The sequence below is a fragment of the Raphanus sativus genome, chromosome 7 (genome assembly GCF_000801105.2).
Source record: "Raphanus sativus cultivar WK10039 chromosome 7, ASM80110v3, whole genome shotgun sequence".
Lineage (NCBI taxonomy): Eukaryota > Viridiplantae > Streptophyta > Magnoliopsida > Brassicales > Brassicaceae > Raphanus > Raphanus sativus.
Genome location: NC_079517.1, coordinates 3,727,324 through 3,746,690, shown reverse-complemented (window position 1 = coordinate 3,746,690; position 19,367 = coordinate 3,727,324). Strand labels below are relative to the sequence as shown.

At 39.1% G+C, this 19,367-nt stretch overlaps 6 protein-coding genes across 8 annotated transcripts; 3 read left to right on the top strand and 3 right to left on the bottom strand.

Annotated features, from left to right (window-relative positions):
• Positions 1 to 1,003: 1,003 nt before the first annotated feature.
• Positions 1,004 to 3,841, top strand: LOC108816944 (pentatricopeptide repeat-containing protein At5g12100, mitochondrial). The gene has a single exon (XM_018589511.2). It carries the CDS (start codon positions 1,057 to 1,059, stop codon positions 3,529 to 3,531), a length of 2,475 nt encoding a protein of 824 aa, XP_018445013.1. The 5' UTR covers positions 1,004 to 1,056; the 3' UTR covers positions 3,532 to 3,841.
• A 155-nt stretch (positions 3,842 to 3,996) lies between these two features.
• On the top strand, positions 3,997 to 5,746 carry LOC108816946 (elongation factor 1-beta 1). Its single transcript, XM_018589513.2, has 6 exons — positions 3,997 to 4,204; positions 4,298 to 4,414; positions 4,544 to 4,613; positions 4,803 to 4,941; positions 5,132 to 5,245; positions 5,357 to 5,746. The coding sequence occupies exons 1-6, from the start codon at positions 4,119 to 4,121 to the stop codon at positions 5,518 to 5,520; spliced, it is 690 nt and encodes a 229-aa protein (XP_018445015.1). The 5' UTR covers positions 3,997 to 4,118; the 3' UTR covers positions 5,521 to 5,746.
• A 40-nt stretch (positions 5,747 to 5,786) lies between these two features.
• On the bottom strand, positions 5,787 to 8,313 carry LOC108816945 (uncharacterized). Of its 3 annotated transcripts, none has more exons than XM_056991223.1 (3): positions 8,154 to 8,308; positions 7,857 to 8,086; positions 5,787 to 7,775 (listed from the first exon to the last, which is right to left on the bottom strand). In XM_056991223.1, exon 3 carries the CDS (start codon positions 7,747 to 7,749, stop codon positions 5,944 to 5,946), a length of 1,806 nt encoding a protein of 601 aa, XP_056847203.1. In that variant the 5' UTR covers positions 7,750 to 7,775; positions 7,857 to 8,086; positions 8,154 to 8,308; the 3' UTR covers positions 5,787 to 5,943. The 3 variants fall into 3 exon arrangements, with proteins under 3 accessions (XP_056847203.1, XP_056847204.1, XP_018445014.1); XM_056991224.1 differs by having other exon boundaries at positions 7,857 to 7,999; XM_018589512.1 differs by lacking the exon at positions 7,857 to 8,086 and having other exon boundaries at positions 8,154 to 8,313.
• Positions 8,314 to 9,353: 1,040 nt separating this feature from the next.
• Positions 9,354 to 12,024, top strand: LOC108818423 (thylakoid membrane protein TERC, chloroplastic). Its single transcript, XM_018591389.2, has 14 exons — positions 9,354 to 9,539; positions 9,642 to 9,722; positions 9,884 to 9,984; positions 10,072 to 10,148; positions 10,234 to 10,321; positions 10,400 to 10,480; positions 10,560 to 10,616; positions 10,705 to 10,786; positions 10,965 to 11,014; positions 11,130 to 11,186; positions 11,275 to 11,353; positions 11,472 to 11,530; positions 11,642 to 11,699; positions 11,771 to 12,024. The coding sequence occupies exons 1-14, from the start codon at positions 9,401 to 9,403 to the stop codon at positions 11,866 to 11,868; spliced, it is 1,107 nt and encodes a 368-aa protein (XP_018446891.1). The 5' UTR covers positions 9,354 to 9,400; the 3' UTR covers positions 11,869 to 12,024.
• Positions 12,025 to 12,432: 408 nt separating this feature from the next.
• LOC108818424 (cysteine proteinase inhibitor 1) lies at positions 12,433 to 13,085 on the bottom strand. The gene is made up of 2 exons (XM_018591392.2): positions 12,924 to 13,085; positions 12,433 to 12,789 (listed from the first exon to the last, which is right to left on the bottom strand). The coding sequence occupies exons 1-2, from the start codon at positions 13,083 to 13,085 to the stop codon at positions 12,604 to 12,606; spliced, it is 348 nt and encodes a 115-aa protein (XP_018446894.1). The 3' UTR covers positions 12,433 to 12,603.
• A 284-nt stretch (positions 13,086 to 13,369) lies between these two features.
• Positions 13,370 to 18,783, bottom strand: LOC108818001 (rho GTPase-activating protein 6). Its single transcript, XM_018590845.2, has 21 exons — positions 18,484 to 18,783; positions 17,911 to 17,947; positions 17,701 to 17,777; positions 17,435 to 17,505; positions 17,279 to 17,357; positions 17,039 to 17,183; positions 16,837 to 16,956; positions 16,645 to 16,722; positions 16,475 to 16,530; positions 16,327 to 16,396; positions 16,150 to 16,237; positions 15,820 to 16,063; positions 15,206 to 15,727; positions 15,069 to 15,118; positions 14,920 to 14,980; positions 14,748 to 14,831; positions 14,552 to 14,662; positions 14,300 to 14,469; positions 14,127 to 14,193; positions 13,918 to 14,037; positions 13,370 to 13,824 (listed from the first exon to the last, which is right to left on the bottom strand). The coding sequence occupies exons 1-21, from the start codon at positions 18,538 to 18,540 to the stop codon at positions 13,621 to 13,623; spliced, it is 2,511 nt and encodes an 836-aa protein (XP_018446347.1). The 5' UTR covers positions 18,541 to 18,783; the 3' UTR covers positions 13,370 to 13,620.
• Positions 18,784 to 19,367: the final 584 nt, after the last annotated feature.

Here is a 19,367-nt window from a genome sequence, read left to right as displayed (position 1 = left end):
AACTTCTAACTTTTGTCGTCATCACTAGAATTACACAATTCTATTGTATTAGTTTCATAAAAAGAATGTAAAACCAAATGTACAGGGGAAAGTGTCCACACCACAAAACCTGGTTTTTCGTTAAAGAATCTAACCAAAGTCCTCTTTATTATTAAATTTATTCGTTTTCTCAATAACTCCCATGTACTATCTGACACAAAAAGACAAATGCTCTGTCCTAAAAATGTCAGAATATAATATGGATTATGTGCACGTCTACCACTATTTCAACTTTGTTTTATTTTACGGCAACCAAAGTTCAAATTTCAAATTCCAATTCCAAATTGAGCACGAATTTTAATAAATAAATTCAGATACTAGTGATAAAACATTCACAAAGTGTCAAAGTTGATTAACAGGATTGATGTAAACTAAAATTTGTAACTTTTATTGTTACATTTTTTTGTTACTGTTAGAAACAATGCAACACAATAGACACTACTTTTTTCATTTTGATGTGACAAGTGAGAGTGTGGGACAGTGGCCATAGATGCCACTCTCTGGCTCCATCGCGTATCAATTCCATTACGTCGTTACTAAAGAACTGTTTTAATAACTTTATTCAACTTTATTTACCATTAACCGACAATATAATTCCGACGACGTTGTAGAAACGTTGCAGAATTACTTTTTCACTTTATGTCCAGACAAAAAAAAACTTGGTTTTTAATTCAAGTATCAACCATGTTCGACTTATTATATTATACCTCTGTACTGGATTTTGCCCGAATAAACATACGTACATTTTGAAACTTTTATCTTCGTGCATCAAATGTCGGATAATTTATTCAGAAAGAAATCGGCGTTATGTGTAAAAGGTGATTGATAGATGTTCACACCAGTTTTCGGAAACATGTGTTCGATTTGATTGGGCAAGAAGAAAAGTCCATATCAAGCCCATTTCTCTTTCTTATTTTCCGTCGGCCCATTCTCCTCCTGATTTAAAATGAGTTAATTCAGTAAGATTTAGGTGTCTTCAGTCTTCACTCTTGCCGAGTGTCTCCGGAACCTCTAAAGATGGTGACTCGCTTACGACGACTCGTTTCGAAATCTTCTCGTTACGCCACCGTGAAGCTGGCAAAGTCTGCCTCGTTATGCTCATGTCGCCGTCTCTTCTCTACATCCTCCGATACGACTCATCCAGAACCCTACTCTCAATCCGACCAATCCCTGCCTCTGAATCCCGTCACCGGAGAAGGAGATCGACACGAAAAGCTCCGGGATCTCCGAGTACTTCTCCAGCAGAACCGAATCGAGCCGGCGCGCGGGGCTCTCACGTCGCTCGTCCGATCAGGCTCTTCCCCTTTCACGTCGCCGAGAGAGCTCTTCTCCGCCTTCTCGCTCTCATCATCTCCGTCGCTGAAGAACGACTTCTCCTACTTGCTCTTCTCCGTGCTAACGGAATCGAACATGATCCCCGAAGCCGCCGACTTGTTCTTCGCCTTGAGGAGCGAAGGTATCACCCCCGGCTCCGATTCGTTAACGCTTTTCTTCGATCATCTCGGGAAGGCGAAGCAGTTCAGAGTGACGATCAACGTGTTTCTGAATCTCCTCGAATCCGATTATCGTCCGAGCAAGTTCATGTTCGGGAAAGCAGTTTACGCCGCCGTGAAATTGAGCGATTTAGGCAAAGGTTTAGAGCTTTTCAACCGCTTGAAGCGAGATAGAATCTCCCCCACTGTGTTTGTTTATAACGTTCTTATCGATGGGCTGTGTAAATCGGGGAGGGTGAGTGATGCAGAGAACCTGTTCGACGAAATGCTCCAGAGAAGATTGGTCCCTACTTTGATAACGTATAACACTTTGATCGACGGGTATTGCAAAAGTGGGAGTCTTGAGAAGACTTTCAAGGTGAGAGACCGAATGAGAAGGGGTGGTGTTGATCCGAATCTTGTTACGTTCAATACGTTGCTAAAAGGGATGTTTAACGCGAGAATGGTGGAGGATGCTGAGAATGTGTTGAAGGAGATGAAAGATCATGGCTTTGTGCCTGATGCGTTCACGTTGAGTATTCTGTTTGTTGGTTATTCGAGCAATGAGAAAGCTGAGGCTGCTTTGGGTGTTTATGAGGCGGCTGTTGATTCCGGGGTGAAGATGAATGCTTATACGTGTAGCATTTTGTTGAACGCGTTGTGCAAAGAAGGGAAGATAGAGAAGGCGGAGGAGATTCTGGGGGTGGAAATGGGTAAGGGGCTTGTCCCGAACGAGGTTATTTATAACACGATGGTTGATGGATACTGTCGAAAAGGTGATTTGGTCGGAGCTCGGATGAAAATCCAAATGATGGAGAATCAAGGGATGAAGCCATCTCATTTGGCGTACAATTGTTTGGTTAAGAGGTTTTGTGAACTGGGGGAGATGGAGAATGGTGAGCAAGAGGTTAACAAGATGAAACTAAAAGGAGTTTCTCCTAGCGTGGAGACGTATAACATCTTGATCGGGGGATACGGGAGGAAGGGTGAGTTTGATAAGTGTTTCGACATTCTCAAAGAAATGGAAAACAACGGGACGATGCCAAATGTAGTTAGCTACGGGAATCTGATAAATTGTTTGTGCAAAGGCTCCAAACTTCTTGAAGCTGAGATTGTTAAGAGAGATATGGAAGACAGAGGAGTTTCACCTAACGTAAGGATATATAACATGTTGATCGATGGCTGTTGCTCAAAGGGGAAGATAGAAGATGCTTTTCGGTTTTCTCAGGAGATGCTAACAAAGGGAATATATTTGAACTTGGTGACTTATAACACACTCATTAATGGGTTGTCCATGAACGGAAAATTAGCAGAAGCTGAAGAGTTGTTTCTCGAAATCTCAAGAAAGGGCTTTGTACCAGATATATTCACGTATAACTCGCTGATATCTGGATACGAACGTGCTGGAAACGTGCAAAAATGTATCGCACTGTATGAAATGATGAAAGGATCGGGAATAAAACCCAATTTGAAGACATATCATCTTTTAATCGGCTTGTGCAGCAAGGAGGGTGTAGAACTCACTGAGAAAATATTTGGAGAGATGTCGTTGGAACCAGACTTGTTAGTTTACAACGGAGTTCTTCATTGCTACGCCGTGCATGGAGAAATGGATAAGGCTTTGAAAGTACAGAGCCAGATGATGGAGAAGGGAATCGATTTGGATAAGACGAGTTATAACAGCTTGATCATGGGACAGCTGAAAGTAGGAAAGCTCAGCGAGGCTAGAGGTTTGTTTAACGAGATGAAAACCCGAGGACTGGATCCTGAAGCTGATACGTATAACATACTGGTGAAAGGGCATTGTGAGAAGAAGGATTGTATGGGAGCTTATGATTGGTACAGAGAGATGCAGGAAAAGGGTTTGCGATTAGATGCTTCTTTAGGTGCTGAGTTAGTAACTGGGCTTAGAGAAGAATGGAGGTCAAAGGAGGCACATATTGTCAGTTCTGAGATGAATGGTGGCAAGCTTGATGATGCAACGGAGGACGAGGCTCTATCTGCAACAGAGAAGCTGTGAAAATCAAGATTGTGCTCTTCAAACCAACTTCTTTGATTTGGTAATATACTAAAACCAAACCAAACCAACATCATGAGTGACACTTTCTCTGGGACCTTAAACTTCGGATGAGACTTATATTGATTAGTTCCAACTTCCATGTCGCCTTTAGATTAGTACTATCACTTTGGATGAGAGACTCTACGTTCAACTATGGAGTAACATTGTATTGCTTAAGTAATTCTTTCCCCTGGAACAAATTTTGGCAGAATTTTTGAATGTAGAACTAAAAGAGTGTGATTGTAAATATAATTTACTCTTCCGACAACGATTTAAATGTATTCATGAGTGGATGTAATAAGATGAGAAGTAAGAAATGTGTAAGCATTGAAACGTGTAGTGGAGTTTTGAAGCGTGGATGCCTCTAGAAAGGAAGGAGGGTCCACTGGAAGCAATCTTTTAAAAAGACTTTCAGACCAGTTTATTTCCCCGTTAGACCGGTCTGACTGGTTTAGGAGTTTCTAGAGTTTTACACACACACAAACAGTCTTTTTAAAGCGGCATATTCTCTCTGTCACTTCCGCTTCAGCATAATAATTTGAGGATCGATGGCGATTACGTTTTCAAATCTCCACACAGAGCAAGGTCTCAAAACCGTTGAGGAACACCTCTCGGGGAAAACTTACATCTCCGGGTAAACTAGCATCTTTTTTTTTTTTTTGTATTTTGCTGAATAATTAGTGTCACCTAGAGAGCCTGAAATGTTTCTTTAAATTTATATTTTCAGCGATAAGCTTTCAGTGGATGATGTGAAGGTTTACGCTGCCGTGTTGGAGAAACCAGGTGATGGTTTCCCAAACGTTAGCAAGTGGTATGATACCGTTGCTTCCCATCTTGCTAAAAGGTTCGTATAGTAGTACTCTCTTTTTTATTTTATTTTTCTTGTTGATGTTCTGTAAGACTATAACCTTTACTTAGTACCTATAAGATTTGTTCTTCCGACAATGATTAAATTCTTTTATACTTTAACTAGTTTTCCCGGGAAAGCTGTCGGAGTGAAAATTGGTGGCGGTGTTGCTCAGTCCGGAACTCCGAAAACAGAGGTATTAGCTAGCTATAAATGGAAAGCTCTTGTTGGCTTTAATCATGGTTCTTACACTGTCAAAACACTTTGGTATTTGAAGTAATCTAGAAATTTTGAAAAATTATTTATATAACGGACTACTTATGTTGCTTTTATTTTTTAGAATGAGTTTAGTTTTAAACTTTGTTTCCATTAACTCTTTGAGTAGGCACCTGCTGCTGCTAGAGCTGATGCTGTTGCTGATGATGATGATGATATTGATCTTTTTGCTGACGAGACAGAAGATGAGAAAAAGGCTGCAGAGGAGAGGGAAGCTGCTAAGAAACATACCAAGAAACCTAAAGAGAGTAAGTCTTTCTCTAGTTTTTGACACTGCTCCTATAGAAATTGTGGGAAACACCACAGACATCTTCCGATTTCATGCACTGAATTGAGAGTTAGAGGTGTAGCTTCTCACTTTTTTTTTATGTGGAATGCTTGCCACTGAGCTGGAAATAAATCTTCAGATCCTCTCTTTTTACTTGTTTTTGTTGTTAGGTGGAAAGTCATCTGTGCTACTTGATGTAAAGCCATGGGATGATGAAACCGATATGAAGAAGTTGGAAGAAGCTGTCCGTAGTGTTCAGATGCCTGGTCTCTATTGGGGAGCTTGTAAGTCAAAAAACAGATTTCAATATCAATCTGCATATCCATCCCAACACAAGATATAAGATTTTAAGTGTTCTTTTTCTCCTCTGATGATGTGAGAAAACTTACTTGCAGCAAAACTGGTACCGGTTGGTTACGGGATAAAGAAACTCACTATAATGATGACAATTGATGATGACCTCGTCTCTGTCGACAACCTCATTGAAGACCATCTCACCTCAGAGCCTAACAATGAGTACATCCAAAGTGTCGACATTGTTGCGTTTAACAAAATCTAGAGACTCGAAGACCCCTTTTACATGAAAAGATGTCGAGTTCACAGTTTAAGTGTCATTCACGGTCTTCCTGTCCTGTTACTTGTATGGTTTTATGTGTTTCTTATGTCGTCTCCTTCATGTTGTAAGACCTACTTTTGTGTTTAAACTAGCGTCTACTTTACTTCTTGTCTAAGGCGAATTGCTGTTAAAACCTCAGATTATCATATGCGAGTTTTATGGTCGCCTATTGATAGCTTCCCAATGTTATGTATGCTGGGATTAAAATATTTAGGAAATTTGAAAGATCCATTTTTGAGCAAACAAGCAAGAAACACTAGTAACCACAAACTCATAACATTCCATCCATCCATCCATCATCTTACTCTCTCTCTCTCTCTCTCTCACCCATTGCATTTTTCATTATTCTAGAAGCAACTTTCATATTCAAAGAGAAGGAGGTACATACTGTCTAGACAAACTAAACAGATCTTTACCCTCAAACGGTGATGTCCACTCTCTCCCATTCCCTACTAAAGCAGCTTCCTGAGCTCCCATTGCCATGCTCATCCCGTTCCCGTTCCCCATCATCCTTGTCCTTCCATTCATGTTTGTTTCGTATGGGGATGCTTCCATGTACTGCTGTTGGTTTGGTCTCGGACAAGCTAGGCCTCTGTCTAAACTCCAATCGATGTTGTTGTAATCCGATTTGGCTGCTGACCCATCTGTACTCCACTCCAGCCCAGATGAAGGTGTTGATCCATAGCCCGAGAAGAGCCCAAGAGAAGCAGCTGGAGCCACAGTATGCGGTGAAGAAGCCCCTGCCATTCTGTGTCCATTGTTCATTTGGCCTTGATATTGTTGATACTGAAGTTGCTGCTGGTACATTAGGTTTGGGTTAAGATCAGTAGGAGGCAGAGTTCTTGTGGGCAAGTACCCGTTGGATTGAGCCACCTCAGATCTATTTGCAGGGTACCAACCGCTGCCTCCTGCTGCTGCTGCTGCTGTAGCTGCTACGGTAAAGGATGTATTCATGGTAGAGACAGGTAACACATTTGTTTTAGCGGATTGAGATCGTTGTTGTTGCATCACCGTAACTGGTTCCCTCATTTCTTGCTGCTGTACTCTCTTGAAATGATGATCACCTAGAGCCGCCACATAATGTGGTCCTTCTGTTGGCCGTTGCAGTGGTTGTGGTTGATACGACATGCGTTTCTTCTCTTCAATGGCAGCGTTCTGTTGCATTTTCATCAACTCCATTCTCATGTTAATTTTATCCATCGGATTTACACTTTGGTTTCCAGATTCTCCACTAATATAGCTGGATCCTCTCGGGTAACCTATATTCTTTCTCTCTACTTCGCCCCCTGCATGATGATACATACCTGAGTTAGGTTGCAACTGGGCGGCTACAGAGCTCTGACTTGTATGCACAGAAGAGACTTTGCTAGCAGAAGCACTATTACTAACATCCTCTACTTTTATAGAAGCAGCAGACTGCTCTTGCTTCTGTCTTCTTAATGATTCTTCTGCTTTCTCAATGTCCCCTTCTGCTGTAACCACAGCTTTCTCTACATCCTGCTTGGAGCACTTATATTTAGTTTCCAACTCCAAGATTCTACTCAACTCTTGTGATATGTCAAGTTTCAAGTTCCCGGAGGTAGGATCCAGCTTCTTATCCGCTACATTCGCCCCACCATCATCAAAGTGCCAGTTAATGGACTCCTCAAGCTTCCCTTCATTCAACATAAGAGCGTAAGTCGCCCTCTCATGAGGAATCCCCATACCTATGAGCTTCTGAGCAAGGACCTCGAGCTTCCTCGACATGAGGAACTGACAGCACCGCTCGTGCAACTCCTGAGCTCGCTTCTCCTTCTGACGCTGGTGCTTTCTCTCGTTCTTGAGCCGCATCTTCTCCCGCTTGTCATTGTTATCAGCTCCGGGAATGGTCTCCTGTTTCGCGGTAGTAGGCGCTGCTTTCTCTTTGTGGTCTTCCGAGTCACCAGACCAGCTACCGTTATTAGAGGCGGAGTCACAGTTGGAATCCGACTCGTCTATGTTTCTGAAACGGCCGTTACTGTGAAGCGACGAGGAGGAGCCAGTTGAGTCAACGGTGGGGGGTTGGAAAGTGCCCAAAAGAGGATTGTAAGCACCACCAGTAGTTATTGCACCTATGGTGGCTTTACTCGGTGTCTTCTGTGATTCGTTCACAACCTTCTTGTCTCTAGATTTGGTCTTGGCTGCGGTAGACATCTTTCCCTCGATTTAACAAAGTTACCCTGCAGTTAACGAGAACAGTCAAATTACATAGCAAAAAACAAAATAAAGATTAAATGGTAATTTCAATCAAAGGTAGAGACTTTTCAATGTAAAATTGAGAGGGAGGATCGTTGATGATATCAGAAACGCATAGATCCATCGCATAAACGAAGGAACAATATATCTCCAGAGACTCATTTCGATCGAATAAGGTCAAAACGGTAAATCCAAGGCGGAGGATGAGCTAAGGAGGCGAATCCGAACCATAAACAATAAGGAAGGTCATGTTTTGAGCAACGGAGGGAGAGAAATTGGATTGAATCTAGAAAACCTAAAGGAAATGCGATTTGAGGGAATAATCTAAATCATAGTGATGAGAAAGAGAGGGGAAGGAGAACCTGATTGAAATTGATCGGAGTCGTTGACGGAGATGCAGATCCGGAGAAAGTTTTTTTTTGTTTTGAAGGTGTGGGAGCTTTTTAGGCGAAGACGATGAGGATGAGGAACGTGAGGAGTGCGTTGTTTGTTATGAATATAACCAAACGTCTCGCCGTTTCGATTCCCCCAAATGTCAAATGCTAATCTTAATTAGGGTTTGGTTTAGTAGGAGGACAGAGAAAAAAAACGAACCTTTTTTTCTTTTCTTTTCTTACAGACAAAACCAAAAAACGAAGAGTGGCGAAAACCAAACCAAAGTCTTTGTTGTAATAAATTTATCTTTTTAATAATTCTGAGCCATTTGATTTATTTTCTTTTTATATTTTCAGTTATTTTTATAAATTATATTCCAGTCTCACTTCCAGTTGTGTTTGATAATAATAAAAAATAGATTTAATGGATACCTAGGGACTCGGTACAGATTGTATCCTAGTTTAGGTTTTCGAGCCCTTTCATTAGTTTTTTTTGTTGAAAAAGTAGCACTTTTCATTAGTTAATATTTTGATCTTCTTAAATATAAAAAAATACTTTACTGAAAAAATAAAGCTAATAAATCACACAGTTTTTATTAATTAACAGGAAAATTACTTAAAAGTGCATAAATTAATTTTTTATTTGCTAATAAAATATATGAATTTTTTTATCTACTAATACAAAATTTTAAATTTGTAGGTTTTACACATAATTAATTCAGATTAATAGAAATGACGATAACATTATTATTTAACTAAACATGTAATTAAACTGTAAACATATTTTTAAAAAATTACACGAACTAACTTTTATTTAGTTATAAAATATACGAATTATTTTAAATTTGCATTTAATATGCGAACTAATTTTCGTATCCTATTAAATACATAAACTTTAGTGTGATAAAATATATTTTGTATCCTATTAAATTTTGTTAAAATAAAAAACTTTAACGTGCATATTTTCTTTAATATTTATACGATTTATACGATTAGAACGAAACCAAATTAGATTTTACTTTGATTACTCAAAAATTAGAAAACCGGAAAGAACCAAAAAAAAAAACTCAAAACCATAAGCAGACCGAAGCGATCACCCAAGCGAAGGGTGGTAATAGTTCTGACCGGGTTGTGTCAGAAAGGTCAGATTTCAAACGGCAGCGTTTTAATGGTATTCATTGATTGATGGTGGTCAGTCGCAGAATATGTTTTTTGGATTTTGACGCAAAAACGCAATGAGCTTAGCTTCAGTTATCCACCACCACGGAGTTCTCGCTCCGGCAAAACCGGATCGAATCTTTGTAAGCATTCCGGTGATTCCGCCGAACATCCGAGTTCGTGGATGGACTGAGTCTCCTTTCTCTCTCGTTTCAGGTTTCTCTCTTTTCTCTCTCTTTTTAGCATTTCAATGTGTTTTGAATTGCACGGATTCATATCTCTATCTAATGTGCTGCTTCTGGGCCACCATTGTTTCAGCTGCAAATCGTCGTCTTTCTCCTATTGCTTGCTCCCCAGGAACTGATCAGGAAGATGATCTTTCTTCTTCTTCTTCTTCAGGTGAATATGCTTCTTCTCCAAAGATTTACATTTTCTTCCATGGGCTGTGATCTTAATTTTCCTAGAAAGGCACCTCTTAAAGAGAAAAATAGATAGAGAGGCTTTGTGTTGTGAGTGACAATAATTTAATTTGTGTGTTGTGGGGACATGTGTTAGTACAGAGAAGGAGAGCAGAGATCTTCTACCACATGATAAAGACCTGAGAGATACTACTCTACAAGATGAGACTTACAAAACTTCCTTCAAAACTGTTGCCTTGTGTGTTAGTTTCTTCTTTTCCCATCTCCTTTTCTTTTTTTTTTTTCCTTCTGTAAAAGAAACGTTAATGTCATTATTTATCTCTGAACAGGTAAGCGCTGCGGTGGCATTTGGAATCGGAATAGGTTTGAAAGATGGTGTTGGCAAGGCATCTGAGTTTTTTGCTGGGTGCGTAGGTGCTTTTAGATATGATATGTACAAGCTCGCTTAGCTCTGAAAGCGATTTCCTATAATGATTTTTAACTCTTTGCAGATATTTATTGGAACAAAGCTTGTCAGTCGACAACTTGTTTGTTTTTGTTCTCGTCTTCAAGTACTTCAAAGTGCCTCTCATGTATCAGGTACGCAAATTATCTCCTCCGCACAAGTTTAGTCTTTGGCCATCACATAGTAATCTGATTTCTGTTTCCTTTCTATAGAATCGGGTGCTTTCCTATGGTGTAGCTGGTGCAGTTATCTTTCGCTTCACCCTCATATTAATAGGAACAGCTACTCTTCAGGTGAGTCATGTGCTTAATTCGAAATTTGTTTATTAATTTGTCTCGTTTGATTCTAAATCCTCCCTACTTTCTCTTTCAGAAATTTGAAGCAGTCAACCTACTGCTTGCAGCAGTTCTCTTATATTCGTCTTTCAAGGTGCATATTACCTCTCTATAATTACACCGCAACTATTGGTATGGAATGTAAAGGGTGCTTGACATTTAATTTTTTGTGTGTTATACAGTTGTTTTCAAGTGAAGAAGATGATACAGATCTATCGGACAACTTCGTTGTGAAGACATGCCAGAGATTTATTCCTGTCACGTGTAATATTTTACTAACCAGTCTTTTTCTTCCTGTTCCTGCTAGCTGCTTATGTTTATTACCTACAAAAGTTCATTTCATTGGATTATGAGTAGTTATGCGTCTCAGTGCTAATGCTGTTTAAAATGTTTCTGTAGCTGATATATTTTAATTCTTTCTTATGTTTTCAACTGTGAGCAGCAACTTACGATGGGAACCGGTTTTTCACAAAGCATGATGGCATTTGGAAAGTGAGTATATGACTAAATTTTCATTATTTTAAGTCTTCTTGTTCGAAAATTCCATGGTCAAAAATATTCATCTTTTTTTAATGGATTCTAAATGATCTCAAAAACATTTTGGCAGGCGACACCATTGCTTCTCACAGTAGCAGTGATCGAGCTCAGTGACATAGCATTTGCTGTATCCTCCATCACCACTTTTTTGAATCTTTTGTTGGCTCTTGAAAAAATTGAAGCAAAAGGCTGACACTGGTTGTCCATTATCTTAGGTTGACTCAATACCAGCTGTTTTTGGAGTTACAAGGGATCCTTTTATTGTCTTGACCTCTAATCTCTTTGCAATCCTAGGTAATAATTTCTTGTCCATACTTAATTAGTATTGATGCTGCTTCCTAACCTTCTTGGATATTAGAATTGAATTATAGGGGAAAGATTCATGGTAAGTTCAATTATTTTTTGCGTGCAGGACTAAGGTCTCTCTATACCCTGATTTCTGAAGGAATGGACGACCTGGAATACTTGCAGGTATCATATGACAGTTCCTTTAACTGGGGTCATTGGCAGTAATGCTCACTAGGGACCTATAGGACAAAGTATGATTTTGTAGCTAACTTTTGTCTCTTTGCTTTTAACCAGCCATCAATAGCAGTGGTTCTTGGGTTCATCGGATGCAAGATGATCCTCGATTTCTTTGGTATAATATATTTCCATTCATCCACAATTCCTTCTTGAACAAAGCCACCAACATATCTTTTCTCCTTGCAGGCTTCCATGTATCAACCGAGGCATCACTTGGTATCGTGGCACTGTCTCTCAGCACCGGAGTTCTATTGAGCCTAACAAATAAATCCGGCGACAGCTAACTAAGAACGTGGAACAGATTACAGATGTAGTCAATCAAAAAAGTTCGTTAGAAAAAAATGGCAATGTTCATTAAATCATTTCACAGATGTGTTACTGTAGATATCTATATATGACAGAGAAGGGGTATGCTTTGTTCAACGATTTTTTTTTTTTGATTGGTCGTTCAGAGCTGCAATGAACAAGATGGTTAAACCCAACCTCGATCTATTTGGCTGGAAGACTTGGGTTTCACTTATCGCAATTTCTGTTCAGAGTCGTGTTATGCTCCATACTTATGATCATAGTGAAGAAAATATAGGTGATATGTATAACTGTCTGCTTCTGGTAATGTGAGGACAAAGTAATCTCTACGTTTGTTCTGTTTCAGACTAAAGACAGAGGAAGCAGGTTTAGACTCTGGTCTCAGCTTGATCATAATCTTATAAAATGGTCTGAATGTGCATTTTGAATCGAATTCAAGTAAAACATCTGTTGTTGATAAAGATGATTTTGTAACGTCAAGGAGATACTCATCACCTCTAAGCTATTATCAGGTCTAGTAGAAGTTTGCAACTTGCAATAAATACACAAAACGAAAGTACTAATAGATAAACACCATACTAGTTCCATTACACATACCAACATCAAATCAAACACATGGAGTAGAATTTCACATTCACTTATTATTTAACGAGTTAACCCAATGGTTAAACCGGGACTCTTAATTATCACGTAGAATGCGATGTGTTTTGAAGCTAAACATCGTGAAGGTGGTTGAAGGACTCCAACTTCTTGAGATTCTCCCAGGCCTTCTCCAAAACCTTGGCCTCGTACACCTTCTTCTTCTCACCATCAGCCACCTCCACAGTCAGATGGTGCATCGTTCCTGCCACAACCTGCGTTTTCGCACCGATGAGCCTCCTGTACTCCAGACTCACGTTCTGCATACATAATAAAAGAGATGAAAAATCATATGTTTTTCTCTGGAGCGATTTCAATTTACCATAAAATGGGGCTCAACTCAAATGATCGGATCAAACAGATTCAAAGAAGAAGAGTAAATAGAAAGGTGTACCTCCTTCTTGTTGTGCTCATCGACAGCGAAACGAGCGAGACTCTCGACTTGAAGATCGTTTGCATTTGGATCGACATCGCGAACTCCTCCCAAAACTGTTCCTCCTTGTTGATCCGTCATTATCGCCTCTTTGATTGTATTTGCTTCGTAGATAAGTCTCATCACCTCTCCTTCATATATATAGAGGAGAGGAGATTTAGTAAAGCGCGTTTTCTCTTTAATCTTTAAGAATATTTTCTTTTCCACCGAATAATTAAATATTGTGACTCATTGTAGCACTAGACCATTATCTCTGTAGAATCTATTTATACTTTTTTCAGTTAATAAAATTGAAAATTATTTTTTACTTTACATTGTTCATTTTTTTTAAAAAAAAATTCTCTAAAATTTCTCTTTAATTTTTTTGTCAAATTTTCTAAACAAAATCGAGATACAAAAGAGGAACATTTTACAAAACCCTTTATAATAATTCTTCAAAATCTTACATAAATCACACTAACAAAGACGTACGTACGAGAAAACCAGCTTCTCATCGCATTCTGGTCCATAGATATAAGTCGGTTTGGCTTTAAACCAGTGTTTTACAAGCATGCCCTGCATGATGAGTCTGCAAAGGCTGGAGACTTTATACATTCTTTTTTTTTCTGATTACATGGATAAAAGGGAGGGGGGGAAGGGGAGAAACCGCTTAAAGAGCTTAGTTCCACGGTGGAGAAGACGATCTATGCACAGAAGAGGAAGAACCATAGTTGAGGTCGAGGTTTGAAATCTGTTGCATAAGCTGTGAACGTCTTTCCTTGAAGAAATCCAGACGTGTTGTTAGCTCCATCAGAGCTGCAGATGCTCCAGGAGGAGGAGCAGGAGGATGGTTATTATGCTCATGTCTTGCGTACTCCATCACCTACAAAGGACCGTAACACAATTAGAATAGGATTCTCTTCAAGATTTGAGTTTTAACAAAAGACAAAAAAAAAGAGAAAACACTACTACTAACAGGTGAAAACTCTTCCATTGGAATGCCTAAGGATGCTTCGTTTAGCCTCGGCGAGCCTGGTACTTGTCTGTTGTTGTTTCCTCTACCGTTTCTCCATTCTGCTCTTAAGCTGCTCTCATCCTATATATGATTCCAATACATGTTTGAATGTTACTAAGAAAATAAATGAAGTGGTGTCAATGGTTTAGTGAGATCTCTCTGATTAGTACCGTTCTCTGGTTTCTTTCTTGATTGACGAAAGCAAGAATGGAATCGAAGTCCTGCTGAAAAGACTTCCTGCAACATTGTTAAAGTAGAGAGTATTTATATATATCTTTCTAGCGGAGTTTACTTTTGAGTAATAAGATGGATTGTACTTGAATTTAGAGCTGATAAAACTCACAGTTGAGTATTGTGATTCTGGAGAAACTGATGATGGCTTTGAGCATCTGGGAGTGAGCTTAAGTGATGATGACGCTGCTGACTAAGCTGATGATGTAACTCTGCAACTTTCTGCTTCAGTCTTGCCACATCAGCTTCTGCGAGAGCAATCTCCTCAAGCTCAGCCCTTGTCTTCGCATTTATTGATGATGTTAGAACCAAGGAGAGCAAGATATATAACCGGTAAACACAAGGAACGAAATTGTATACTAACTTTAGAGTCCGCAGCTTGTGAGCTAAAGTGTCCACAAGAAATGCTAAGACCAACTTCAAGAGCGGATCTGAGGTCTCTCTCAGCTTGCAGCTGCTCTTGTAATCTCCCAACCTGATTATTTCATGGCCAGCTTGGTCAGCAAAATGGACGTTTGGAGAATAGAAACAACAAAAAATCTCAAAGAGAAGGTTCATACATCTTGTTCGAGTGCCAACCGACGCTCGTGCAAAGCTTGCTTCCTTCTCTCCAAGCTAGCTTGTAATACTGCATTTCCCTTAGCCTGCAGTGGGGTGGGTCCACTCAATCAATACAACAACACATTATGTAATCAGCATATATAGTACTTCTACTGCCAGAACAAAATTTACCTCCTTAGCGATTCGTTGCCGCAGCTCATCTTTCATGAGCTCGAGCCTCTGTATAAGAAGCCTACAAGCAGTGAAGCAGCAGCATTCACATAAGCAAACCTCATAAGAATTAGAGTGTTATTATACGCATTCATGATTGAATATCTTACTCGTCATTTCCTGAACCATCAAATGATCCTTTAGCAGGAGTTTTTTGGCCCTGCACACAGCAAAACAAAGAAAAGAATTGGAAGCTGGTGACAACAGACTTATCACTTTTCATGCCAGCAATGGGAAGAAAACTTACGGTGCTTCTTCCCCAGGGTGAAGAACGCTTAGCGCTGCCTGTTGATAAACCAGAACTTTTGTTTGCAGGTTTCTCAGCTGAAGCTGTGTATCTAGGGGCAGTGAGAGGGGTGCTGGGACTGGCCGATGGCATAGCCTCTCTCCCTGATTGATAACAGTTCTCAGTAGGTGATACGCTGGCGATTTCTATATCTTTGAAAGGCTCTTCAACTTGTCTTTTCACTCTAGTGGGAAAGTCTGTACTCTCGATTGAACAATGGATGTCTTTGGGTGACTCAGCATCTGAATCTTCAACCCCATATTCCTTGTAGTCATACAGATCACTGCCAGCATAACCACTGCTTTCACTAGGTTTTCTGCTCAGCATTACATCAATTTCATCATCTGTTTGGCCATCTTCAATATCCACATTACGCACGTCAGGACGTTTAACCTCTATGTCCTCTTCATCACTTGAGTTCTCAGGCCCACTCTCGCCAATATGAGAATCAGTAGAAGTGGAGCATCTTTGGAGACCTTCATCCTGCAAACAAATAGTTGAGTATATAGGTATTGTTTTGGTGTGGCACTGGCACCAGATATATAAATTAAATGACAGGATGGCATGATCTTTACATTGATCATGTTCCCATAGTCTTCCAAAAGGGATGTGACAATGGCTTGAGCATTATTGGCAGCATTAGCAGCAGCAAGAAGCTGGGCAGAGTTATCTTCTAGAGCGTCAAAACCTCCTTCGAGATCACATTCTCCAGCCAGTAGAGGACGCAGTAGCAATGGGGACATACAAGCGGCTACAGCAGATGAAGTCATCCGGTTCTCACGGGAATGACAAGTGATAGTATGCATCATCTTTAGAATCCTACAGAATAAAACCCATACTGAGAATAAAGCTGTTTGAAGTAACCAAACTAATAAACTTCTAAGCAGGCTTCCATGAGAGTATACCGCAGTAGTAGTCGCCTGTTTGGTTCTGGGAATGTTTCAACTATAGCAGAGCGCAGTGACTTAACCCGAGTTTCTTTATGATCGATTTCTACAGAAAAAGGTTAAAAATTCGAGTTATATATACAAAAACATAAACGAAAGTAGAAACATAGATTTCATATACAAAAAAGACTTTACTATAAGCTTCTAGCAAAGCAGTGCAGCACGAAGCAGGAACTGGAGAAGAAGGCAACTGCCGCAGAACATGCTGCAGATACAAAAAACATTAACACATTGAATTGAAACTGGAAGCATAGTTGACGACGCACAATGATCAATATAGTACCTTAACACAGTCTCCAACAACATGTGGATCCTCTTCAGGACTGAAATCTGTCTTGCCTAGATAAGTAGTACATTTGGAAAATTAAGAGAGAGAGAGAAATCAGAAATGTATATTCACTTTCCGAAGTTACTAGCCAAAAGAAAGGGTTCAAAATGTAACAATATCAATACCTTGTTCGTACTCATAAACTCTGCGTTCTACCTCCTCAACATCTGCAGATTGCCTTAGGATTCCCTCTACTTTGGTTCCTGTGTGTGGACAAAAAGAAGCGCCATAAAAAACAAAACATTTATATGGATAATTAAAAAAAAACATTTTTTACAATATAGATTTAATTAAAACTAGGAGGCAAAAAAACTCACCATATGTCTCAAGAAATTGAAGTGCTTTCTCAAGAAAAGATGGACTTCCATCAATTTCTTCAAGAGCAAGCAAAATTGGCCTTCCAACAACAGAAGACTTCAATGGGCGTTGATCCCTCCCTGCATGCCAGGGTGTGATTGATATACAGAGGTAAATATGACAGGATTTGATCATAGTGAAATAAAAAAGAGAAAAACTAACATGAATTAAAGGAGCCTTCAGTTGTATTGTTTGCTTCTGTTCGGAATATCCCATTTTGACCAATCACCAACGCTGCGTTAGGAGCTTGTGCAAGGGCTTCCTCAAGAGCTGCCTTCCACTCATACAAGTCCTCTAACGACTCAGCCTATGTGAGCCCAAAAAAAAAATTAGCATTTATTAGAATCACAGCACATAAGGTGGACGAAAAATGAAGTCTGATTTCTTAAATATACGAATCACCTTGAGGGTGAAGGCTCGTCCATCACGCCCATCTGGGAATAATACAGTCAGTAACTTCTTATCCTCTCTCACCACGACACTGCAAACGAAAAAAATGTCAAGAAAATTTGGAAGTGTTAACTTTTATAAACAATAAATTTAAAGGTAATGACATACCTCCCGCAACTGTTCAAGTCAATGCCTCCAAGGGTCAAATTTACTTCACCCCCTTTTTGTGGTAATACACTCTGCCAAAAACAGTTGAAACAATGAGGTGAGGGTAACTAATAGTTGAAGAAAGTTGGGAGTTGATAAGTGTAAATTAAGATCCTCTTAAACTCCATGCACATTGTTAAAACAGACTGATAGAGGGAAGTTAAGTGAACGAACACCACATCTAGAAATGAAAGAACTTCTGAAACTGGAAGGACACCAATACTGACCGGATCATTTTTGAAAAACACCAGCGAATTTCGAGTAAGGATAAACCAACGCTTTTTCCAGGATGTCCAACCAAGCCCTGCCAATCAGAATGAGATATAAAAATGGAAGACAGCAAGATGGTGGTGGTAACTAAGGAATCAAGACTGATACACAAAAAGTTTGTAGCGTAGATGATGTTGAAGAACGATAAACTATAGAAGGTCAGTCACCTTTTGATGAAATGAAGAGAGGACCGCTCTTGTAAACCTGTCAAAGAAAGAATTCATAGTGGAATACAAGAAAAAGATTATCAACGGTTTGAATTATTATATAGATCAACCACTCAAATGCTACAGGATAAAAAGAACAAACACATCTGAAAGATTCTTCCATTACCAACAAACCAGTAAAGACTATAGAGCTGTTTTCGCTTCAGTTGGTTGGCTAAGATCTATGCTAGTTTATTAATACCAAGCTAGTAACAAGAAATCCACAGATGCAGCAGCCACAGCAAAAAAATCAAACACTACACCTAATGATGCCTATATAATGGGGATATGAGGTAATGAATTGGAACCCAAGAACCCCCACAGAGGAATGCATATAATCACACTTCTTATCCACTAGTTATTTTAGCAAAAAATCTGATCTTTCCAAAAAAGTCTCATACTTTTACTCGAGTATCACATATACTTTCAAGCAAAAGCAGTAATCTTTGTTTACATTATCAGTCTTCCACAATCTCACGAATCAAACAGGATGATAAGAACCAAAGAGGAATAAAAGAAGAGACTCGAATTTACCGTATTCGAAGCTCCAATTTGTGGCCGCTGCTGCATAGCCGCTAAAGAAGCCGCCATTGATGATGAGAAGTACACTACCTAATCTAATAAAAAAACTAAGCGCAAAAGATTGAAGTATCACTCTAAACCCCACCACACAAATCAAATGGGTACACACATTAGCCCGAGTCGATTGCCTTGTTTACTCCCGTTTTTCCCCTTTGCTTTCCACTACAGAGAGAGAGAGAGAGAGATCAAAACCTAAAACGAAGAAGAAACTATTGGTTTTTCTGACCTACTGCAGCTGCTACTGAGTGAAGGGGAAGAGACAGAAGAGAAAGAGGGGTAAGTTCAGACACAACACGGTCTAGTCTAATTCTATGCATCGGTCCAATCAAAAGTCGCCACGACAAAGACATTTCTTACCTTTTTTTTTTATCAAGACATTTCTTACCCTTTTGTCTTTTTCTTTTGTCATCGTTTCACATTGTAACAATTGACTAAAAAACTCTATGTTGGTTTAGCTGGATTTTCATATTACTATTTATTAATTACTCCCTCCGTTTCATAATACTTGATGTTTTACCATAGTACACAAAGATTAAGAAAATTGTATTTTTTAATAAAAAATATTTTAAAGATATAATTTTAAAATCAATTAACCAATAATAAAAAAAATTGTGAAATCTAATTGGTTGAACAGTTTCCAATAAAGTTAAAGTAACCTTAAAATTTCAAAACTTCAACTAATTTGAAACAAAATTATCTTTCTAAAACTTCAAGTATTATGAAACGGAGTGAGTATTTTATTAGACTAGTTAACGACTGTTTAAAAAAAATATATATATCTTTCTTTTTGTCAACAAAAAAAAATAATATATCCTCAAATCCTAAAACGTCTTTTT

Coding starts and splice junctions, on each gene's coding strand:
- LOC108816944 (XM_018589511.2), top strand. CDS start 1,057: ATGGTGACTCGCTTACGACGACTCGTTTCGAAATCTTCTCGTTACGCC.
- LOC108816946 (XM_018589513.2), top strand. CDS start 4,119: ATGGCGATTACGTTTTCAAATCTCCACACAGAGCAAGGTCTCAAAACC. Junction 4,205..4,297: donor GGGAAAACTTACATCTCCGG/GTAAACTAGCAT, acceptor TTATATTTTCAG/CGATAAGCTTTCAGTGGATG. Junction 4,614..4,802: donor CCGGAACTCCGAAAACAGAG/GTATTAGCTAGC, acceptor CTCTTTGAGTAG/GCACCTGCTGCTGCTAGAGC.
- LOC108816945 (XM_018589512.1), bottom strand. CDS start 7,749: ATGTCTACCGCAGCCAAGACCAAATCTAGAGACAAGAAGGTTGTGAAC.
- LOC108818423 (XM_018591389.2), top strand. CDS start 9,401: ATGAGCTTAGCTTCAGTTATCCACCACCACGGAGTTCTCGCTCCGGCA. Junction 10,787..10,964: donor GAGATTTATTCCTGTCACGT/GTAATATTTTAC, acceptor AACTGTGAGCAG/CAACTTACGATGGGAACCGG. Junction 11,700..11,770: donor GATGATCCTCGATTTCTTTG/GTATAATATATT, acceptor TTCTCCTTGCAG/GCTTCCATGTATCAACCGAG.
- LOC108818424 (XM_018591392.2), bottom strand. CDS start 13,085: ATGAGACTTATCTACGAAGCAAATACAATCAAAGAGGCGATAATGACG. Junction 12,790..12,923: donor ATGAGCACAACAAGAAGGAG/GTACACCTTTCT, acceptor TTATGTATGCAG/AACGTGAGTCTGGAGTACAG.
- LOC108818001 (XM_018590845.2), bottom strand. CDS start 18,540: ATGGCGGCTTCTTTAGCGGCTATGCAGCAGCGGCCACAAATTGGAGCT. Junction 16,397..16,474: donor TTGTTGGAGACTGTGTTAAG/GTACTATATTGA, acceptor TTGTATCTGCAG/CATGTTCTGCGGCAGTTGCC. Junction 16,238..16,326: donor TGCTTTGCTAGAAGCTTATA/GTAAAGTCTTTT, acceptor CTTTTTCTGTAG/AAATCGATCATAAAGAAACT.